Below are 17,489 nucleotides of genomic sequence, written 5' to 3'. Positions count from 1 at the left end.
GGCGTTCAGTTGTCGAGTTTTGGGAAAGATTTCATAGGGTTTTAGCGCATGTTGGAGGCTGAAATTTTGGTGAATAACATATCTTTGTATAAACTTTATATTGGCGTAAAGAAAATAAATGGCCATTCTGGAATGAACTTCTCCTTTAAGCCGTAATTCATGAAAATGAAAGGACTCCAAACGCCATAGAACATTCTTAGCTTTCGAGATTAGCAATATCCTCTTCTTCATTAGTTATTCTTGGGGATTTTTGAAAGCCGGATCGAAAGGCAGACCTTGTTTGTACGAGGAGGAATGCCGGTGCGTTGGTCTGAGAGCGATAAAGTTATTTTTCTTCAATATGGTTCTATTCCTCTTACATATTTAAAAGATTTTCCATTCCTGTGAAAGAATCGTTGGTTATTTCTTCCAGTTGATTATGATTTAACGATCTTGAAATGAAGAATAAAATATTCCAAAAAAGTAGATACATATTAATTAGTCAAATTGTATAATTTCGTGCTGTCACTTAGAAGTGAGGTTTGGGGTGAGTTTTGGGAGGAAGATTTGGGAGCTATGTTTTGAGATTAATGGAGTGTGTTGTTGACGGCCGCGGGACAGTGAAGTGTTGAGGCTGGCATACTAAATATCCACTGAGCATTTCATTCCTAATACAGTTGTGTATATAATAGATTGTTGTTGCGATTGTGTTGTATGATTTGGTCCTGTACAGGAGACCATCAATGGTCTCTTTGTCTGAATATGAGTATTTGGGAATAAAGAGCCCACTGATGTTTGGGATTTATGGAATTTAGCAATAATAATTATTGAAAAGTCGAGCCTGACATATTTGTGTATCCTTCAGTTGGGGATGAATATAAGTGACATATTGTATGTTGTGTGATTTGGCCATGGGAGCCCATCAATGGTCTCTTCGTATTGGGGGATAAATACACCTTAGTCGATGGTTTAACATATAATACGCGCGGATATTTTGCGAGTTGCGTAGTATTTTTCCAAGCCCCGTAGGGGCGAGGAAAAATGCGAGCAATGAGCAAAATGTCCGCTCGTATTATATGTTAAACCATCGAATAAGGGATTTATTATTCCACTATTTCTTCCAATAAGTTTGGGTCCGTATTCCGTAAGTTTGTCCGTCCGTATTTTTGCCCTGTTCAACAGTGTAATAACGTGGCATATTTTGCGCGTTCTTTTGCCCTAATATGGTAAAATGGCGCATTAGTGGAATAATAAACTCGGATACAGAGCCCATTGATGGTTTCTTGATCAGTGCAGCAGAGGTGCTTCTAGGTGGGAGCCGATTTTTGTCTCCGAACTTAATGCGATGCAATGATTGTTGCAATGCGGAATATGATACTATTATCTTGATGCAAATAAAAAAGCCTAATGCATCGGGCAGTGTTAACAATTTCAATTAATAAATTCCTGTCTTATTTCAGCAGAAGGAAAATTTAGTGGTGAAAAATTAAGACAATAGAGACTTTATTTTCAGTTGATAGGGGACTTACCTCACTGTAGCCTGCGTGGCCGGCGTTCAAAGGGGAAGGAGAAGGGGAGTTCGAGCGCGAGGTGCGAGGAGAGAGCGCGAAGCGCGATCGGAGAAGGGGGGAAGGGGAACGCCTGCCCTGGCGCTATTGTTATTTTCATACCGCCCCTAAAGTACGTGTCATCTGCTTGCCTTCTGCTTTACGTCTGGCTGTCAAAATTATCCAATCTAATTGCTGCCGATTTTCGCGGGGAATAAACCCTTCACCGCTCGAATTGCCTATCTAATTTCTTTTCTTCTCGTCTTCTTGTCAGAAGACAAACCCAAATCTTTTCATGGTGTCAGGTCAGATTTCCTCACCCTTCAACTGCGGATTGTACGAAAGTGCGCTGAGACTGAGAGAACGTATCTCGCGTTCCGGTTCGGTTGGCGTCGGATTGCCCGGCCGTGACCCAAACTTTATACTCACAACGTGTAGCGCTTACCGGCTGCTATAACTTGTTATATACTTGCAATTCAGTAGTTTGATACCAAATCCTACAACGGCCGATTTCTTTCAAGAATCAACCACTTCGCAGGAAATCGCTCATAACAATCGCCATTGGATTCATCTGCATGTGAAAGTTGAGAAGAGACACAGCCATAATTATCGATTGAATGACATACATCTGATTGATCAGAACAATCAATTTTCACACTCTATAATTCTGACAATCACGATTTTTGCGTCAGAATCTGGACGTAAAAAACGAAAAAACAATAGCGCCAGGGCAGGCGTTCCCCTTCCCCCCTTCCCCGATCGCGCTTCGCGCTCTCTCCTCCACCTCGTGCTTCGCGCTCGAACTCCCCTTCTCCTTCCCCTTTGAACGCGTGCTTCGCGCTCGAACTCCCCTTCTCCTTCCCCTTTGAAAGCCGGCCACGTAGGCTAACCTCACTGGAAACAGTAAATTTTGTTTCCAGTCGAGCCTCTGTGATTAAACGTTTTTTTTTACTAATTGAGCTACGAAAAAATTTGCATGTCTCTTGAACAAGAAAAAGGTAAAACTACTTAACATTGAAAAAGAAGAATAAACAAAAGAAAAACATTTATAACACCTACAACTACAATTGGACATATATGTAAAACAGTAGCCAGCGATGAAAGCTGTAAATTCCGCTACTAATGGAATAGGTCTTGCACGCATTGCGCTAACTTAAGCCGGCGACACACTTGGCGATTTTATTCGCCAATCGCCGCGATCGGCGAAAATCGCCAAGTGTGCCCGGTGCAGCGATTGCGATTTTCGCCGATCGCCTCGACCGGCGTATAAAATCGCCGATATCTAGCATGTCAGATATCGGCGATTTTATTGGCCGATCGCTGGCGATCAAATTCGCCGCGATCGGCGAAAAAAATCGCCTAGTGTGCCGCGGGCTTTAATGACACGCACACAGCTTCATTTTTATGAACAAATGTCAGTGAGGCTTACATGTTATGAATACCCATGTTATGAATACCTAGATAGAAAGTTTATGTTCCAAGGAAATTAGAAGATTCGAATACCCTCAGAAAAAGTTTGTCCGGCTCTGATCTTTTGAAGAACGCCGATTTTTTTTTCGATGATTAAGCTTTTGAATATCGAGGGTCTCGGGGAAACAAAACTGACTGTTACCCTTAGGGCCAGTAATTTTGTGTTTAGTAACTTATTGCAGTGAATTATAAAGGTCTCATATGAAAATGTACTTACAAAACCGTAAGGTGAAAAAGATCTCTAAACGCCCCGCCAGCTATTTTTCGTATTTTATTATACTGCAAATTACTGTATAGAAAAAAAAAATTGACTTACAGTATATACGGAAGTACTGCTTTTAGCTGAAAAAATAGAAAGTTAGATAAAAAGGAAAAGAGAAATGCAGTTTTAAGGAAACAGTACAGAAAAAAAAAACGAAATTCAGTGCAAATTAGAACGAAGATTTCCAAAGTTAGTGGAAGGTCAGCAATATTTCCAAAGAACACCCGAAGGACTCCGAAGATTTACGAGTTTCACCTGAAGGCTCCTGAAAATTTCTGAAGATCGCTTGAACACTTTGAAGATTTCCGAGGGTCACCTTAAGACTTTCAAAGATTTTTCTAAGATCACACAAAGGCTTCCGAAGATGTCTGCAGATCATCCGAAGACTTCTAATGATTCTTGACGATCACCCGGAAACTTCTGATGTTTTCCGGAGATCTCACAAACTCTCCCGTCGATTTCTGAAGAGTACCGAAGATCACTCGAGAGTTTCATTTCGTCATGGTTCACGAGGTCTTTCGTTACTTTTACCTAGGAAATTATGATGAAGTTAAAATTCCAGTTGAGAAACGTGCCGTTAGACTAGATAAGAGCCTTGAAACAAGACATATGCCGCGGACAATCGTGAATTTCAAAAAGATGTAGATGCAATCCATGTAGCAGTATAGGTTTGAGAAGCCAGGACACGTTGGCCGTAGATACGGAAGCCAGAATAATTTCAAGGGTAATGAGACGGCCGAGAGTAGTGAAGAAGCCATACTTTGCTTTTTTTGGCTCGAAGCGAAGCCATACTCGCCTCGTTTTCATGTACTGGGGCCAAACTCTTCTGCGCCTTCCGCCATTTATGAATAAGTTGTATTTCATCTTCGGTTTTTTTTTTGCCGACTACCTGAGGAAATAGTGACATTCACGATGGCGAATGTAATGACGTCATATGAGGTCATAACTAACGGAAATTGTATCGTTCTCTTGGATAAAATACGGTTATATTCTTCTTACAGATATTCAAGCCTTTTCATTCCTTTGAAAGAATCAACTGCAATTCCTTCCAGTTGGTTATGATTTAATGATCTTGGATTGGAAGAGAAAATAATTCAAAGAAGTCAATTAATAAGTCCATCGAGTTTGAGACCATTCCCAATATGACAGACAGACAGACAGACAGACAGACAGACAGACAGACAGACAGACAGACAGACGGACAGACAGACAGAGAGACAGATTGGCGGACAAAGTCGTTAGTTTCTAAAGAATTTATTGTGTAGCGACGGTGAACAAGTTAAACATCAGCTGGAGTTTCTTTACAATAAAGACCGGAAAGATAAAATGCTTAGATACGGGTTTTAAGACAGTTTCGAAACGACAGACAGATGGATAAACAGACAGACAGACAGACAGACAGACAGCAGAAATGACCGAAAATTTGTGTTTGATTGCAAATGCTGTGTAGCACTGTTAATGGCAGTTTGGTAATTCAACCGCAGTTATTAATAAAGCTGTTTACACAAAACTAAATTGTTAAGTCGGCTGTTAACAGCTGACAGTTTACCTGGGGAATTCAGGGCCGTAGCTAGTAAGAGGCAAGACGAGGCGTCTAGATTTTAACCCGAAATTAAAAGCAAAATACTCTCAGGTCGAATAGTGTGATCGTCCGGGTGAGAGAAGTTCTGAGAAAAACTGTGGTTGGTGACTGACAACCTGAGCGGAAGTCATCTTCAGAGTCAAGTGAAAAGTTGTTGTCAGTCGATGATGTTATAGATCTGGTCCGTTGAAGTTGATTGGTCAGTTAAGCCATGATGTTATTGGCTGTAAGACTCGTGTTAAGTTTGTCATCAGTAATTGGTCAGTTTCGATCCGTCTATCGTTAGTCTAATTAAGTCGTTCTGTTTCGTCTATTGTTTGCCAGGCCTCCTACGTCGGAGAGACCGGTAGAAACCTCAACACCGGCAAGACTGACTGAACACAAACGAGCGACGGGAAATGGTGATTTCAACAATAACATTTCTGAACACCATCGACTAACTAACCACAAAATCGACTGGGACTCTGCTGAATGCTTAACCTACAGTACTAACTATTTTCAACAACTGACTCTGGAAAGCTGGTACACAAACTTAGAACAGACGCCTATCAACAGATGTCAACAACTACCGGCACCTTACAAACGACTTATTCACGACGTAAACAGAACGACCTAATTTGACTAACAATAGACGGAACAGAACGACTTAACAATTTTTCAGCACACGCTTTTAAGGTGCTTCTTTCTTAAATCACATGTAGCAGCTTAACGATTTCAGCTGACGGAGGCTTATGCACTAATAGGAACTTCTTGAAAGTAACATCAAAAATTGTCAGTGTCAAACCACCAACAAATTAAACAGTTACTTGTTGTTTTTAATATGGATATCTTTCTCTCACAGTGAATAAAGATTTTCCATTCCTTTGAACGTGTCATTCTTGATTTCTTCCAGTTGATTATAATCCAATGATCTTGAAGACGAAGAATTCAAAAAAGTAAACAAATAACAAGTCAGTCGATGCATCGGTTACAAATGTGGTTACACCGATTAGAAATGAAGTAAAAACCTAACCAAACAAAACGAAAACAAAGACCAAAACGGTGACACTTTAAACATTTTCAACGTCTTCGCGACCGATAATGTTATTTGGAAGATTGTTAACTGAGAGGAACCTGATACAAAGGCAATCATGCAGTTACTAACAAACAGGCGCAGACAGACAGACAGATAGACAGACAGCAAGCCAGACAGACAGCCAGATAGGCAAACACAGGCAGGGCTGACTGACAAGCTTTAATTACCAATCGTGCTGAAAAAATAAGTATGCACGATTGAAAATATAAACTGCCTTCTTAGTACTGGATTTCGGTACTTACAATGTCTTCAGATGAAGTAGTCCCCGGAATATGGATTTCGGCAGTGTTTTAATTCTGTTCGTATAAAGGTATCTAAAATATGACATTTGACAAAATATGTTATTGCGCGAGAAATGAAATGAATGAAAAATCTGGGTTTACTATACATATTCTTTTGTAAACACCCATTTCTTTGTTCAGAGAAAACATCGATTCCCCTTTCTGTCCAACCCATTTCCTGTCTGAGTGCAAGCTAGTGTACAGACCTTGCCAGGCCAAAGGCAAGTGACTTAGCGCCTACACACACAGATTATAATCTAAGCATGACCCAGAAGCAAAAATCACAAAACCGAAAATTCAAAAAAGCTACAAGTCTCCTGAACTCCCTGCACCTCTTTCCGGATTACAATATTAGATAATATTGGCACTTAACGTGCCAACATTCCTCATATGAAGAATGCATTCGGCACTGGATCAGCCGCTCCACACAAAGGCTAACTATACTGGAGTGAGCGCAGTCAGCTATCCATCCATGTCCAATATACACGACCTGATACGAGTCGTAAATGTCATCAGTCGAGTGGAGAAATGCATCTCATTAAGGACATAGAAATTTTCCATCATGTTGTTCAAGCAAGGGCCCTGCGATGGGTTGTCGAGTCGTACGAGTCGTACGCGTGGACAACATAATTGTCGACTGGAGAAACGTAGTTGTCGAGTGGAGAAATGCATCTCATTATGGACACTTAATTTTCCATCATGTTGTTAAGCAAGGACCTTGTGATAGGTTGTCGAGTCGTACGAGTCGTACCAGTGGACAACAAAATTGTCGACTGGAGAAACACGCTAAACGCAACGCCAACGAAACAAGCTAAACACAATGTATATTCCTCGTTCTAAAAGCGTGATGGCCAAAACACGCTAAATGCAATGTGTATATTATTCGTTCTTAAAGTCGTACGACTAAAAGTGTGCTAGCGAAACGCTCTAAACACAATGTATATTCCTCGTTCTAAAAGCCTGATGGCCGAAACCTGACGCTAAACACAATGTATATTCCTCGTTCGAAAAGCGTGATGGCCCAAACACGCTTAACACAGTTTGTATATTCTTCGTTCTAAAAGTGTGCCAACGAAACACGCTAAGCACAATGTACTGATATTCCTCGATCGTTCTAAAAGAATGATGGCCGAAACACGCTAAACGCAATGTGTATATTCTTCGTTCTAAAAGTGACTGCCAACGAACCACGTTAAACACAATATGTCGTTCTATAAGCGTGAGAACCCGAACGCTTTACAATTTGTAAGCACTCGTTCTAGTGTGATGACCCCAAAACGTACATGTCAACTGAACGTAAAACACTGTATATATTCTTCGCTAAAAGTGTGACAATAAAACACGCTTAACACGAGGTATATTTTTAGAACGAGGAATATACATTGTGTTTAGCGTGTTTCGTTGGCACACTTTTAGAACGAGGAATATACACATTGTGTTTAGTGTGTTTCGTTGGCAGTCACTTTTAGAACAAAGAATATACACATTGCGTTAAGCTTGTTTCGGCCATCACGCTTTTAGAACGAGGAATATACATTGTGTTTAGCGTGTTTCGCTCGCACACTTTTAGTCGTACGACTTTAAGAACGAATAATATACACATTGCGTTTTGGGCCATTACGCTTTTATAACGAGGAATATACATTGTGTTTAGCGTGTTTCACTAGCACACTTTTAGAACGAGGAATATACACATTGTGTTTAGTGTGTTTCGTTGGCAGTCACTTTTAGAACAAAGAATATACACATTGCGTTAAGCTTGTTTCGGCCATCACGCTTTTAGAACGAGGAATATACATTGTGTTTAGCGTGTTTCGCTCGCACACTTTTAGTCGTACGACTTTAAGAACGAATAATATACACATTGCGTTTTGGGCCATTACGCTTTTATAACGAGGAATATACATTGTGTTTAGCGTGTTTCACTAGCACACTTTTAGTCGTACGACTTAAAGAACGAATAATATACACATTGCGTTTAGCGTGTTTAAGCCATCACGCTTTTGTCAATAAAATGCAAAAAAACTACGTTTGTAAATCCAAGGTGGCGCCGTACTACATCATCATCGATAGGTCGCCAAACTATTTTCCAAGACATGTTTTCAAGCTACCTTAAAATAAACGAAGCCCAGGATGGAAATTGAATCCAATCCCAGTTTTGCATGCCCATGACCATCCCAGCATTAAGCGTAGATTCGATTCAATGTATTTTAGGTCAAAGTAAAGCTTCATCAAGACATCATAAGTTGGATACATACAGTGTGCGAGTGTCGTTGGGCATTGACTCTATCAGCACTCTTGGAACGCTTTCTATCTCTCGATTATTGCAGCGGACTGTGGGGCCATATCCATAATTAGAACACCCACAGTCCTCAGTGCATCCGGGAACAATAGCTAAACAAAAGAAAATAAATTATTTTAGTATATGATGATGTAAGAGCCACCTTGTCGAATCATCATGGAACCATTATCATCATCATCATCGTCATCATCACCATCATCATCATCATCATAATCATCATCATCATCATCATTATTATTATTATTATTATTATTATTATTATTATTATTATTATTATTATAAAAAATGAATGACATGAAATCAGTTGGCAAAAACGAAATGGCAACCAATTCTGTAAACATCGGTATCTATTAGAGAAACCATAACATCATTATGCCAGATAATTGTAAGTAAGATATAAAAGAACGGCTTATTTACTGGCAAGCTTTACTCGCAATTTCACTGTCTATATTCAACTCATTTAAAGAGTATTCACAGTAAGTAGTGTGATGAAAAGTGTATAATTCCAGTACCTGCTAATTATTTTAGGACATAGAGAATTTACAAACGGAGGTTGTGGCGTACCTATCTGTTGTAGTGAGTGTGTGCCTCACTTTATCGAAGTGCCTGCTGTATGTTGAGTGAAGAGTAGAGTCTTTGTGATACACTAACGATACCGCAAGTGTAAACTAAGACTAGGACTACTTGTACTTCTTATTTACCGAGTGCGAGGGCCACCCTGGGAGAATATCCCCCGTGTTCTTTCTAGTACGATATCTTTTTTCAAAAAACAGTCCCGAGCTGATAAGAATAAAAAAATGTTTATTATAAAAAAATACGGCTCTCTTTGCCTCACTTTTGACAGTATTTTGCCAGCAGGCCAGGCATTAACATTGCCATGATGCCCGGACAAATCTGGCCTCAAATATTGTCTCTCATAGCGCGTGTTGCATCTTAAGGTGGATTTCCACTGACGCGTAAATATTTACGTACGTAAAACGTGCGTGAAAAAAGATACGTAGGCAAATTTCCACTGTCGCGTAAAAAGTAATAAAAAGCGTTTCCTTTACGCGCGTTGAACGTGCGTAAATGCCCGCCATACTGAATTATTAAGTTGGTGAATAGAGTGCGTGATTGTCGGCCATATTAGAGGAGTGAAACAATAAATTGTTTTTCCTTTGGGAAAAAATCATTAACATTTTTATACAAATATCTTGTTGTTTGACTCTTCCAACATGGCTGCTATGAAAACACTTTGTACCACACGCTAGAAAAAGAAATGCGTGAATATGACCAAGAGGCATTTTATAAATACTTCCGAAAGACACCATCAAGTAAAAGAAGATTTGAGGCGACCTTCCCGGATTTCCGGTTCAAAGCCTACGTGACCTGACGCCAGGCGTTTTCTTTCACTACTGCGTTCATGTAATTTGGTTCTGTAGCCAGTTCTATAGATTATTTCTTGAAATGTTAAGACTTTCTCGATGAGAAGTGTTTCTACATCTGAATGTTTTCCCAAGTAAATCGATGGGCGATTTAAAACAAAATGGTTTTCCACATGGTAAGTGGTGTCATGTGACGAAATCCAAAAGTATGATTGGGTAAATCGTTGCGTATCCGCAGACAGCCGCGAAAAAAGTTGAACTCAGTTCAACTTTTTTCAAAACCCCCCAAATCGCTAGGTGCGTAAACGTGCGCATCACGTGCGTAAATACCAAGAAAAAAACGTGGCATTGGAAATTGGACAACGTAAATTCGACGCACGTAATCGCGCGCGTAAAATTTCATTTTACGTACGTTTATAATTTTTACGCGCGTTAACGTGCGTAAACAAAAACGCGACAGTGGAAATCCACCTTTAACAAGCTCTAGCCATACAATAAAGATCGGTAGATAATCAGTGCAAATTAGCGATGGTCCTGAGTTCTATCTTCAAACTACTACAATCTTTGACAAAAGTGGTTAACACATTGACTTCGTTCTGCTGTTTTTATGGCAAATTCACCACTAGTTTTTAAATTTCATGACTGTCTGCTAAAATACCCCCCTCCCCCATCCAATGTTGTAAAATTGTAGCAAAGGGCTCCTAGAAACAAACTACAGCATTGATAGGGGGAAGGGGCAAAAGGATTAAATTAGTCCAAAGAACAGAAAAATAGGGCCTAAATTGAAAATGTGTCAACACTTTTGTCAACGATTGTAGCTCCTCTAAAAGACCGTTACAGTGTCTTTATAAGTAAAGTATAAAAAATAGAAATAGCTACCTGTACAGTTAATTGGCGAGCATTTTCCTCCAAAAGAGCCTGAAATAAATAAAATTGGAAATAAGTTTATGAATAGGTAAAGGAAAGCGACAAAATAATAACAAAGGAGAATATTTCCTAGTTATGCTATTTTTCGAGTGGCACCATGAAATAACCCACGAGTGACGTGATTTTTCACCTGTGGAATATCCAGTACGCATTTGTTTTCGGAATTTCGGATTACACTTCTTCACAGGTGATATGTCGAAAGAAAATTACCAGGCTTTTGAAGTTTTTGTCTAACTGAGAAGAACGGTGCTAACGAACCGGCAGAAGACTCAGCGAACTGTCGACGTTCAGTGAACGAGCGCTAATAAGATCTTCAGGAAGAAAAATGATCTTGCTCGCTTCTAGCGATTAGCACACACACACACTCAACGAAGGAATAAAAGGTAAAAGGTAAATAAATTATTCTTTGAATTTTTGATCATCTTCTTTTTTGTCATTCTCGTTTTTACGTGTCGGTAATCTTTACGTCCCCCCGGCTAAGTTTCTTCACGGTCAGGCATCGCTCTTTGCTAAATACTTGTTCGAGTTGTTATGGTGTAAAACAAATCGACCACATTTTTCTATGGTCTACACTCTTATAGACCATAGAAAATGTCCAAAACTTTGCAGTGAAACCACTCGCCCGCCCTGGTTCGGCTTGAGGTTTCAACATTTTCTGACGTCATTTCTATGGTGTATAAGAGTGTAGACCGTAGAAAAATGTGATCGATTTGTTAAATAACTATTTTATCCGATACTTCTTTCATACGCATCAAAAGACAATTTACAAAAATATTATAACTTCAGCTGAAAATACCACAATAACATGAAAACAATTACAGAGCTCAAGGATTGGGTAGTGATTGTTCAACCTGCTTTTAAGGTAGCAAAAAGAATACGGCAATAAAGGTTTTCTAGTTCCGGCGTCGGTAAAACATTCATAATTCACATTTCAAAATATTTATTTTGCATGAACGTGAAAAAGATCGTGCAATCCAAAGTCTTCATTAAGTTTTTTCTAGTAGAGAGTTTTGCAAATGTTTTTTTCTTATATAGTATTTAAACATTTTCTCGCAAAATTCAAACTAGGCATGCTGAAAAATGGCGCGCGCGGCCAGATAGGCTTTCGTGTCTATAGTGTAATGAAACGGAGTTTAAAGTCTGTGACATGAGAAAATTACCGTAACTGACCAAAAAATTAAACTATAAACCGTATTTATTCGAATGCACACTTGGGCGTTTCTTACAAACTGGGCCTGCATTCAATAAAGGCGTGATATATTTAACCAATCACCCACTACATATTTTTAGAGAATCCACACTGTCTAGCAAGAAAAGGAAAGGTAGAACCGGCAACAACACATTTATCAGTCCGGTTAAGGGGTGGACCATTTGATTTTTGATGGGGGGTTGCAGGATTTTTAGGCTGCTAGATATTTTTTTTATTCTTCCATCCCTGCAGGATTTTTTTTTAATCTTCAGGTTCTTGCACGATATTTTTTTTAATGGAAATTTGGAACACAAAGTTTGAAGTTAACTTGACCATCACCAGCCACTCATAATTGACATAGATCACCCTATTAAAAACCACTTAACATGCAATGCCTTTTAAAGGCTAGTGGATTTTACTGTCAGGCTAGTGGATGTTATGCATCACTTACCCACTGGGCAGGCGAACGTTTTTTCCTGCTAATTACGTAACGCTACTCAGAAAAGCCTCCAGACTTGCATGTAATGGTTCCAACTCCTTGGGCATCCAGGATTCTAACAAGGGGGTTCAAAAAATGGGCCACCGAAGGCGGACCCTTCTAGGGGGTACGGGGGCATGCTCCCCCGGGAAATTTTAAAATTGAAGTCCTCGGAAATGCGGTTTCCAGCTTTTTGAGGGATGATTGTGGACGGTTTAAATTTTATTAAACAAGGACTACGTTTAAGACTTTACAGTACTGACTCTTAGGAAATGAAACTGAAATCACTGTAATATATTTGTCTTCGCCATCTCTCAAAAATTGGATCAACGAGTAACATTCTATGAGGTTGTTGTTCGGCAAATTTCTGAACTATAGCATCGTAATCGACAGGCTTTTCGTAATGGCTACTCATTAAAGCCAGGCCCGAGAGTCTCGGTTGTCATCGTCGTTCGAAGGTGGCCCTTGACTAGTTTTAGAGTGCTGTTTGAGCACTCGTTGTCTGCTAATGTCACTGGAATTGTACATGCAATTCGCAACAACAGGTGGATGTTCGGAAAGATGTTTTGAATCTGAATGCATGAACATCTTTGAATCATAATGCCCTTCTGGATCAGAGGATTCACTTTAATAGGAAATCTAATTGGTAAATCACGATTCACGCGCTTGCAAAATACCAAATCACGCATTAAAATATGCGATGCCCAGTGTGACTCACAGCTACTTCAGGGGCCGTCATGCGTCACGCAAAAATCCTTTGCCACGCCCTGATTACGGCTGCTCGATATTTTTTTTTTCCTTCTTAACAATTCTGCATGATATTTTTTTTAAACCAGAAGCACATGCTCGATATTTTTTTTGGGATTTGCACAACCCCCCCATCAAAAATCTAATGGTCCACCCCTAAAACCTCACCCGAAGATAAAAGGTGGAAGCAGTCGCTCTCACCCGACGCCAACGCCGACACCGACAACGAAGAAATGGCCGCGGAATTCGCAAATGAGGTCACCGAGAAATTGGACCTGATACTCGCAAGACTAGGAAGCTTAGACTCGAAGATGGAGGAACTCAACCAAACTGTCAAAGACCTACAGGCTAAAATTTCCTCTCTTGAAATAGATGTTGACGTTGTTAAAAACAAGCAGAAAGCCGTCGACGAGAAGTGTACGCATTTCGAAAACAATGCTAAGTTCGTGGACCAACACATACAAAAGCTTCGAAGTGATATGGACAAAAGGAAAAAAGAAATCAGTAATAACAACAAGCAGATCCTTTACTTCGAAGCCTACTCTCGAAGAGAGAACTTAAAGTTCGAAGGAATACCAGAAACATCAGAATCCCTCGAGCTACAGAGAGAAGACACGAGACAAGTCCTTGTTGACTTTATGGAGAGGGTACTCGGCATCGAAGACGCTCAGAACGTCGAGTTCCAAAGAGTTCACAGAATGGGCAAGCCAAAGGTGGTTGGAGGGAACGTTTGCCGAACGATTATTGCTCGTTTTCTTAGATTTCCTGACAGGGAAAGAGTCTTGAAGTGTGGTCGGAAACTCAAAGATACCAACTACAAGATGTATGAAGATATTCCAAGAGAACTATATGAACTGAGAAAACCACAAGTAAAAATACTGAAGAAGGCAAGAGAAGAGGGCAAACGTGCCAACTTCAGCAAATCGCAACCGGATAAACTTTATATCGACGGTAAATATGTTGAAACGTAAAACATTATAAGCCAAGACTGTTTAATTAACATATTTTGCTAGTTCTTGCAGCACCGAAATCGAAGTCAAAAATCACGCTGCCGTCTAAATTAACAACTATTAGGTGCTAAAACTTTTGTTTGCTGGTAGTGTTCAATCTGAATTATTTAACAACTCTGTAAAGCTTTTCCCGTCACCGTTCGCTTCATATTATTAACGTAAATTATGGTGTAGGAGCTTATGAGCTCAGCGTTTTTTCACTGGAAAGGTTTGGTTGATGCATAAGGCTCGATTACAGTTCACTGAGGAGCAGGAGGTAAGGGTCTTAATTTTTCCCTTCCCCCAGTTTTTTCTTGTGTTTTGTTTTATGTGTAGTTTTTTTGCATAGTACAATAGTCAAAGAACCTTTGTTTTCCTTCTCTGTGATGAGTGCAAGGTATTTTTTATGTTTGTTATGTATATTAAGTTTGTGCTTTGGCTATGTGTTTGTTTTAGTTGTATTTGCAAGTGTAATTTTGCTGTTATTCGTCCCTTTTGTTTCACGGCGGCAATTTAATCATAAGTTGGCATTATTGCGAATTAGTAAATTTAAGATCTGCTATGATGAATGCATTTTAAAAAGTAATTAGCCATATGAACAATAACGTATGCTTTAACATTCTATCTTTAAATGTCAGAGGAATTCGTGATCTCACCAAACGCAAATCAATTTTCACACGGGTTCGGAATCGAAAAGCCGATATTATTTTCTTACACGAAACCTACAGTACGTCCGATGTGATTGATCGTTGGAAATACCAATGGCCAGGGGACATGTATTATTCACACGGCTCTAATCATAGCAAAGGTGTTCTGGTGTTAATACGTGAGACCTTGCAATTTGAATTGAAATCAGTTAAAAAAGACACTCAAGGTAGATTTGTCATTGTCGAAGCGTTAGTCCAAGAATGTCCTGTGTTGTTGATCAGTATTTACGCTCCTAACAAAACCAACGAAGCTACAGACTTTTACGAAAATCTTCGGTCTACTTTGCTTGATAGCGACTATGATCAGGATTACAAAATTGTTATAGGAGGGGATTTTAACGCTCCATTAAATTTCCAACTGGATAGCTACGGAAGTACAACGGACAGGAAAAAAGAGGTAGTTACAAAAATTCGGGAGTTAATATAAGACTTCAACCTTGTAGACATATGGAGAATAAGAAACCCCGACAAATGGCGGTACACATGGAAACAAAAGAAAACCTTAATCCAACGTAGACTAGATTATTGGCTAATAAGCGATGTTTTTCAAGATGACGTTGATAACACAGATATAATTTCGGCAATCAAAACGGACCATGCGGCTATAGCGCTTCACATTAATAGTATTGAAAAACAACCACCAGGCCCATCTTATTGGAAGTTAAATTCTAGCCCATCCTCGGAGACCCAGGGGCAGTTAGTGGGGGCGACGTGCAGCTTATTGGGACAACGGGATTTTCGGGCGAAAGTTTACAACATAGAGCGTAACAGCCCCTGGGCACTTTGTCTTACCGAACCAGTTCCAGAAGCGTTTGAACTCCTTCTTTCTGATTGGCCACAAAAATATTTTTGTGGCCAATCAGCGACGAGGACCGGCCAGGAGACTCTGATGTCTTCTTACACGAAGTTGTTTTCCTCATAGACTCGTCGTGGATGCTCTGCCCAACAATCGGATGCTATTACATGGAGAGTCTCAGAAAAAAAAATAAGCCTTAGACGACTGCCAGTTCTACACTGTTAGTTGCGCGCTTTAATAGTAATTCGAGTAAACAACAATTCTTATTTTTTTTCTCGGTCGTTGACCGACTTCTGGAACTTGCCACGGTCTGGGTACTTCACTGCACGAGCCACGCGTTAGTGAAGATATCTCCGTCGTCACCTATTGTTATTTTGTTGCCAGCTTGACAGTTAAAACAAAGGGTTTTTGTTTAATTTGTTGGATATTTAAATAACAAAAACAAAACTTACAAACAAGAGGTGCTCGCGTATAGCTTTAAAAACTTTTGGTTTCCTTGCGCTATGCTACATTTAACATATTCCCAGGCCTCGTTGTTTTGTTTTTGTTTTGCTTTTTTATCTGAGACCAACGTAGTATCATCCGATGGACGGGCTTAACAACAACGACGAGTCTATGAGGAAAACAACTTCGTGTAAGAAGACGTCAGAGTCGCTCTTCTAGTCAACCTCCCTGATTGGCCACAAAAATATTTTTGTGGCCAATCAAGAGTAAGGAGTTCAAACGCTTCTGGAACTGGTTCGGTAAGACAAAGTGCCCAGGGGCTGTTACGCTCTATGTTGTAAACTTTCGCCTGAAAATCCCGTTGTCCCGATAAGCTACCCGTTGTCCCCACTAACTGCCCCTGGGTCTCCGAGGATGATTCTAGCCTTCTAAACGACCCAAAATATGTTGACCTTTTAAAAGATAACATTCCCTTGTGGTTGACAGAATTTAAAGAAGTCTTCGACAAAAGCCTTTTGTGAGATTTAATTAAATATAAAATAAGACAATTAACAATGAAATATAGTAAAACAAAGGCACGAGAAAGGAGAAGCCGTCTTTGTGAAATTGAAAAAAAATTAAAAGAACGCCAAGAGATATTTGATGCAAATCCGACGGAGGACAACTCTATAGAGCATGAAACGCTCACATGCGAATATAATTCTCTGTACGACTATATTACCGAAGGCCACGCTATCCGGTCTAGAGTCAATTGGTATGAATATGGTGAGAAAAATAACAAATACTTTCTAAATCTAGAAAGCCGAAAGATGAGCAATTCATGTGTCCTCAGAATTTTTGATAAAAATGGTAAGTTAATTACCAATCGTAAATCAATTCTGTCCGATTTGCACGATTTTTACAGCGAATTGTATTCTAACCGTGACTTGCCAAACCATCACGTTTTAAGCCACGCATTTCTTAACCACTGTCTCCTACCAAGTCTTAGTGCCAGTGAAGACTCTAAGAATAACTGCGAAGGCGCCCTTACAAACGCAGAGTGCTTCAAAGCTCTGCAAACCTTTACTTATGGAAAGTCTCCCGGTAATGATGGGTTGACAGCTGAATTTTATAAAGTCTTTTGGCCAACCCTGGGTCACCTTTTAGTCGACTCTCTAAACTGTTCCTTTGAAAATGGAGAACTGGCGAACTCGCAAAAACAAGGTATTATTAAACTTATTGAGAAGAAAAATAAAGATAAAAGATATATCGCCAACTGGAGACCTATTTCTCTGCTAAATGTTGATGTAAAGATCGCATCAAAAGCAATAACATTAAGACTATAAAAAGTTCTTTCAGATTTAATCAGTG

General features: G+C 39.7%; 1 protein-coding gene across 1 annotated transcript in view; it reads right to left on the bottom strand.

Annotated features, from left to right (window-relative positions):
* Window positions 1–17,489, bottom strand: part of LOC144642148 (uncharacterized) — a 37,242-nt gene that overhangs the window by 15,166 nt on the left and 4,587 nt on the right. The window contains exons 2-4 of the mRNA XM_078501137.1: window positions 10,742–10,780; window positions 8,455–8,590; window positions 6,158–6,229 (exon numbers count right to left, since the gene is read on the bottom strand). Coding sequence (XP_078357263.1) covers window positions 6,158–6,229; window positions 8,455–8,590; window positions 10,742–10,780 — 247 coding nt within the window. The remainder of the gene's footprint in view (window positions 1–6,157; window positions 6,230–8,454; window positions 8,591–10,741; window positions 10,781–17,489) is intronic.

This window comes from Oculina patagonica, chromosome 2, assembly GCF_052425735.1.
Source record: "Oculina patagonica isolate OP01 chromosome 2, crgOcupat, whole genome shotgun sequence".
NCBI classification, from domain to species: Eukaryota; Metazoa; Cnidaria; class Anthozoa; order Scleractinia; family Oculinidae; genus Oculina; species Oculina patagonica.
The sequence above is the reverse complement of the archived record's forward strand: the minus strand, read 5'-3'. Positions and strand labels throughout refer to the sequence as shown.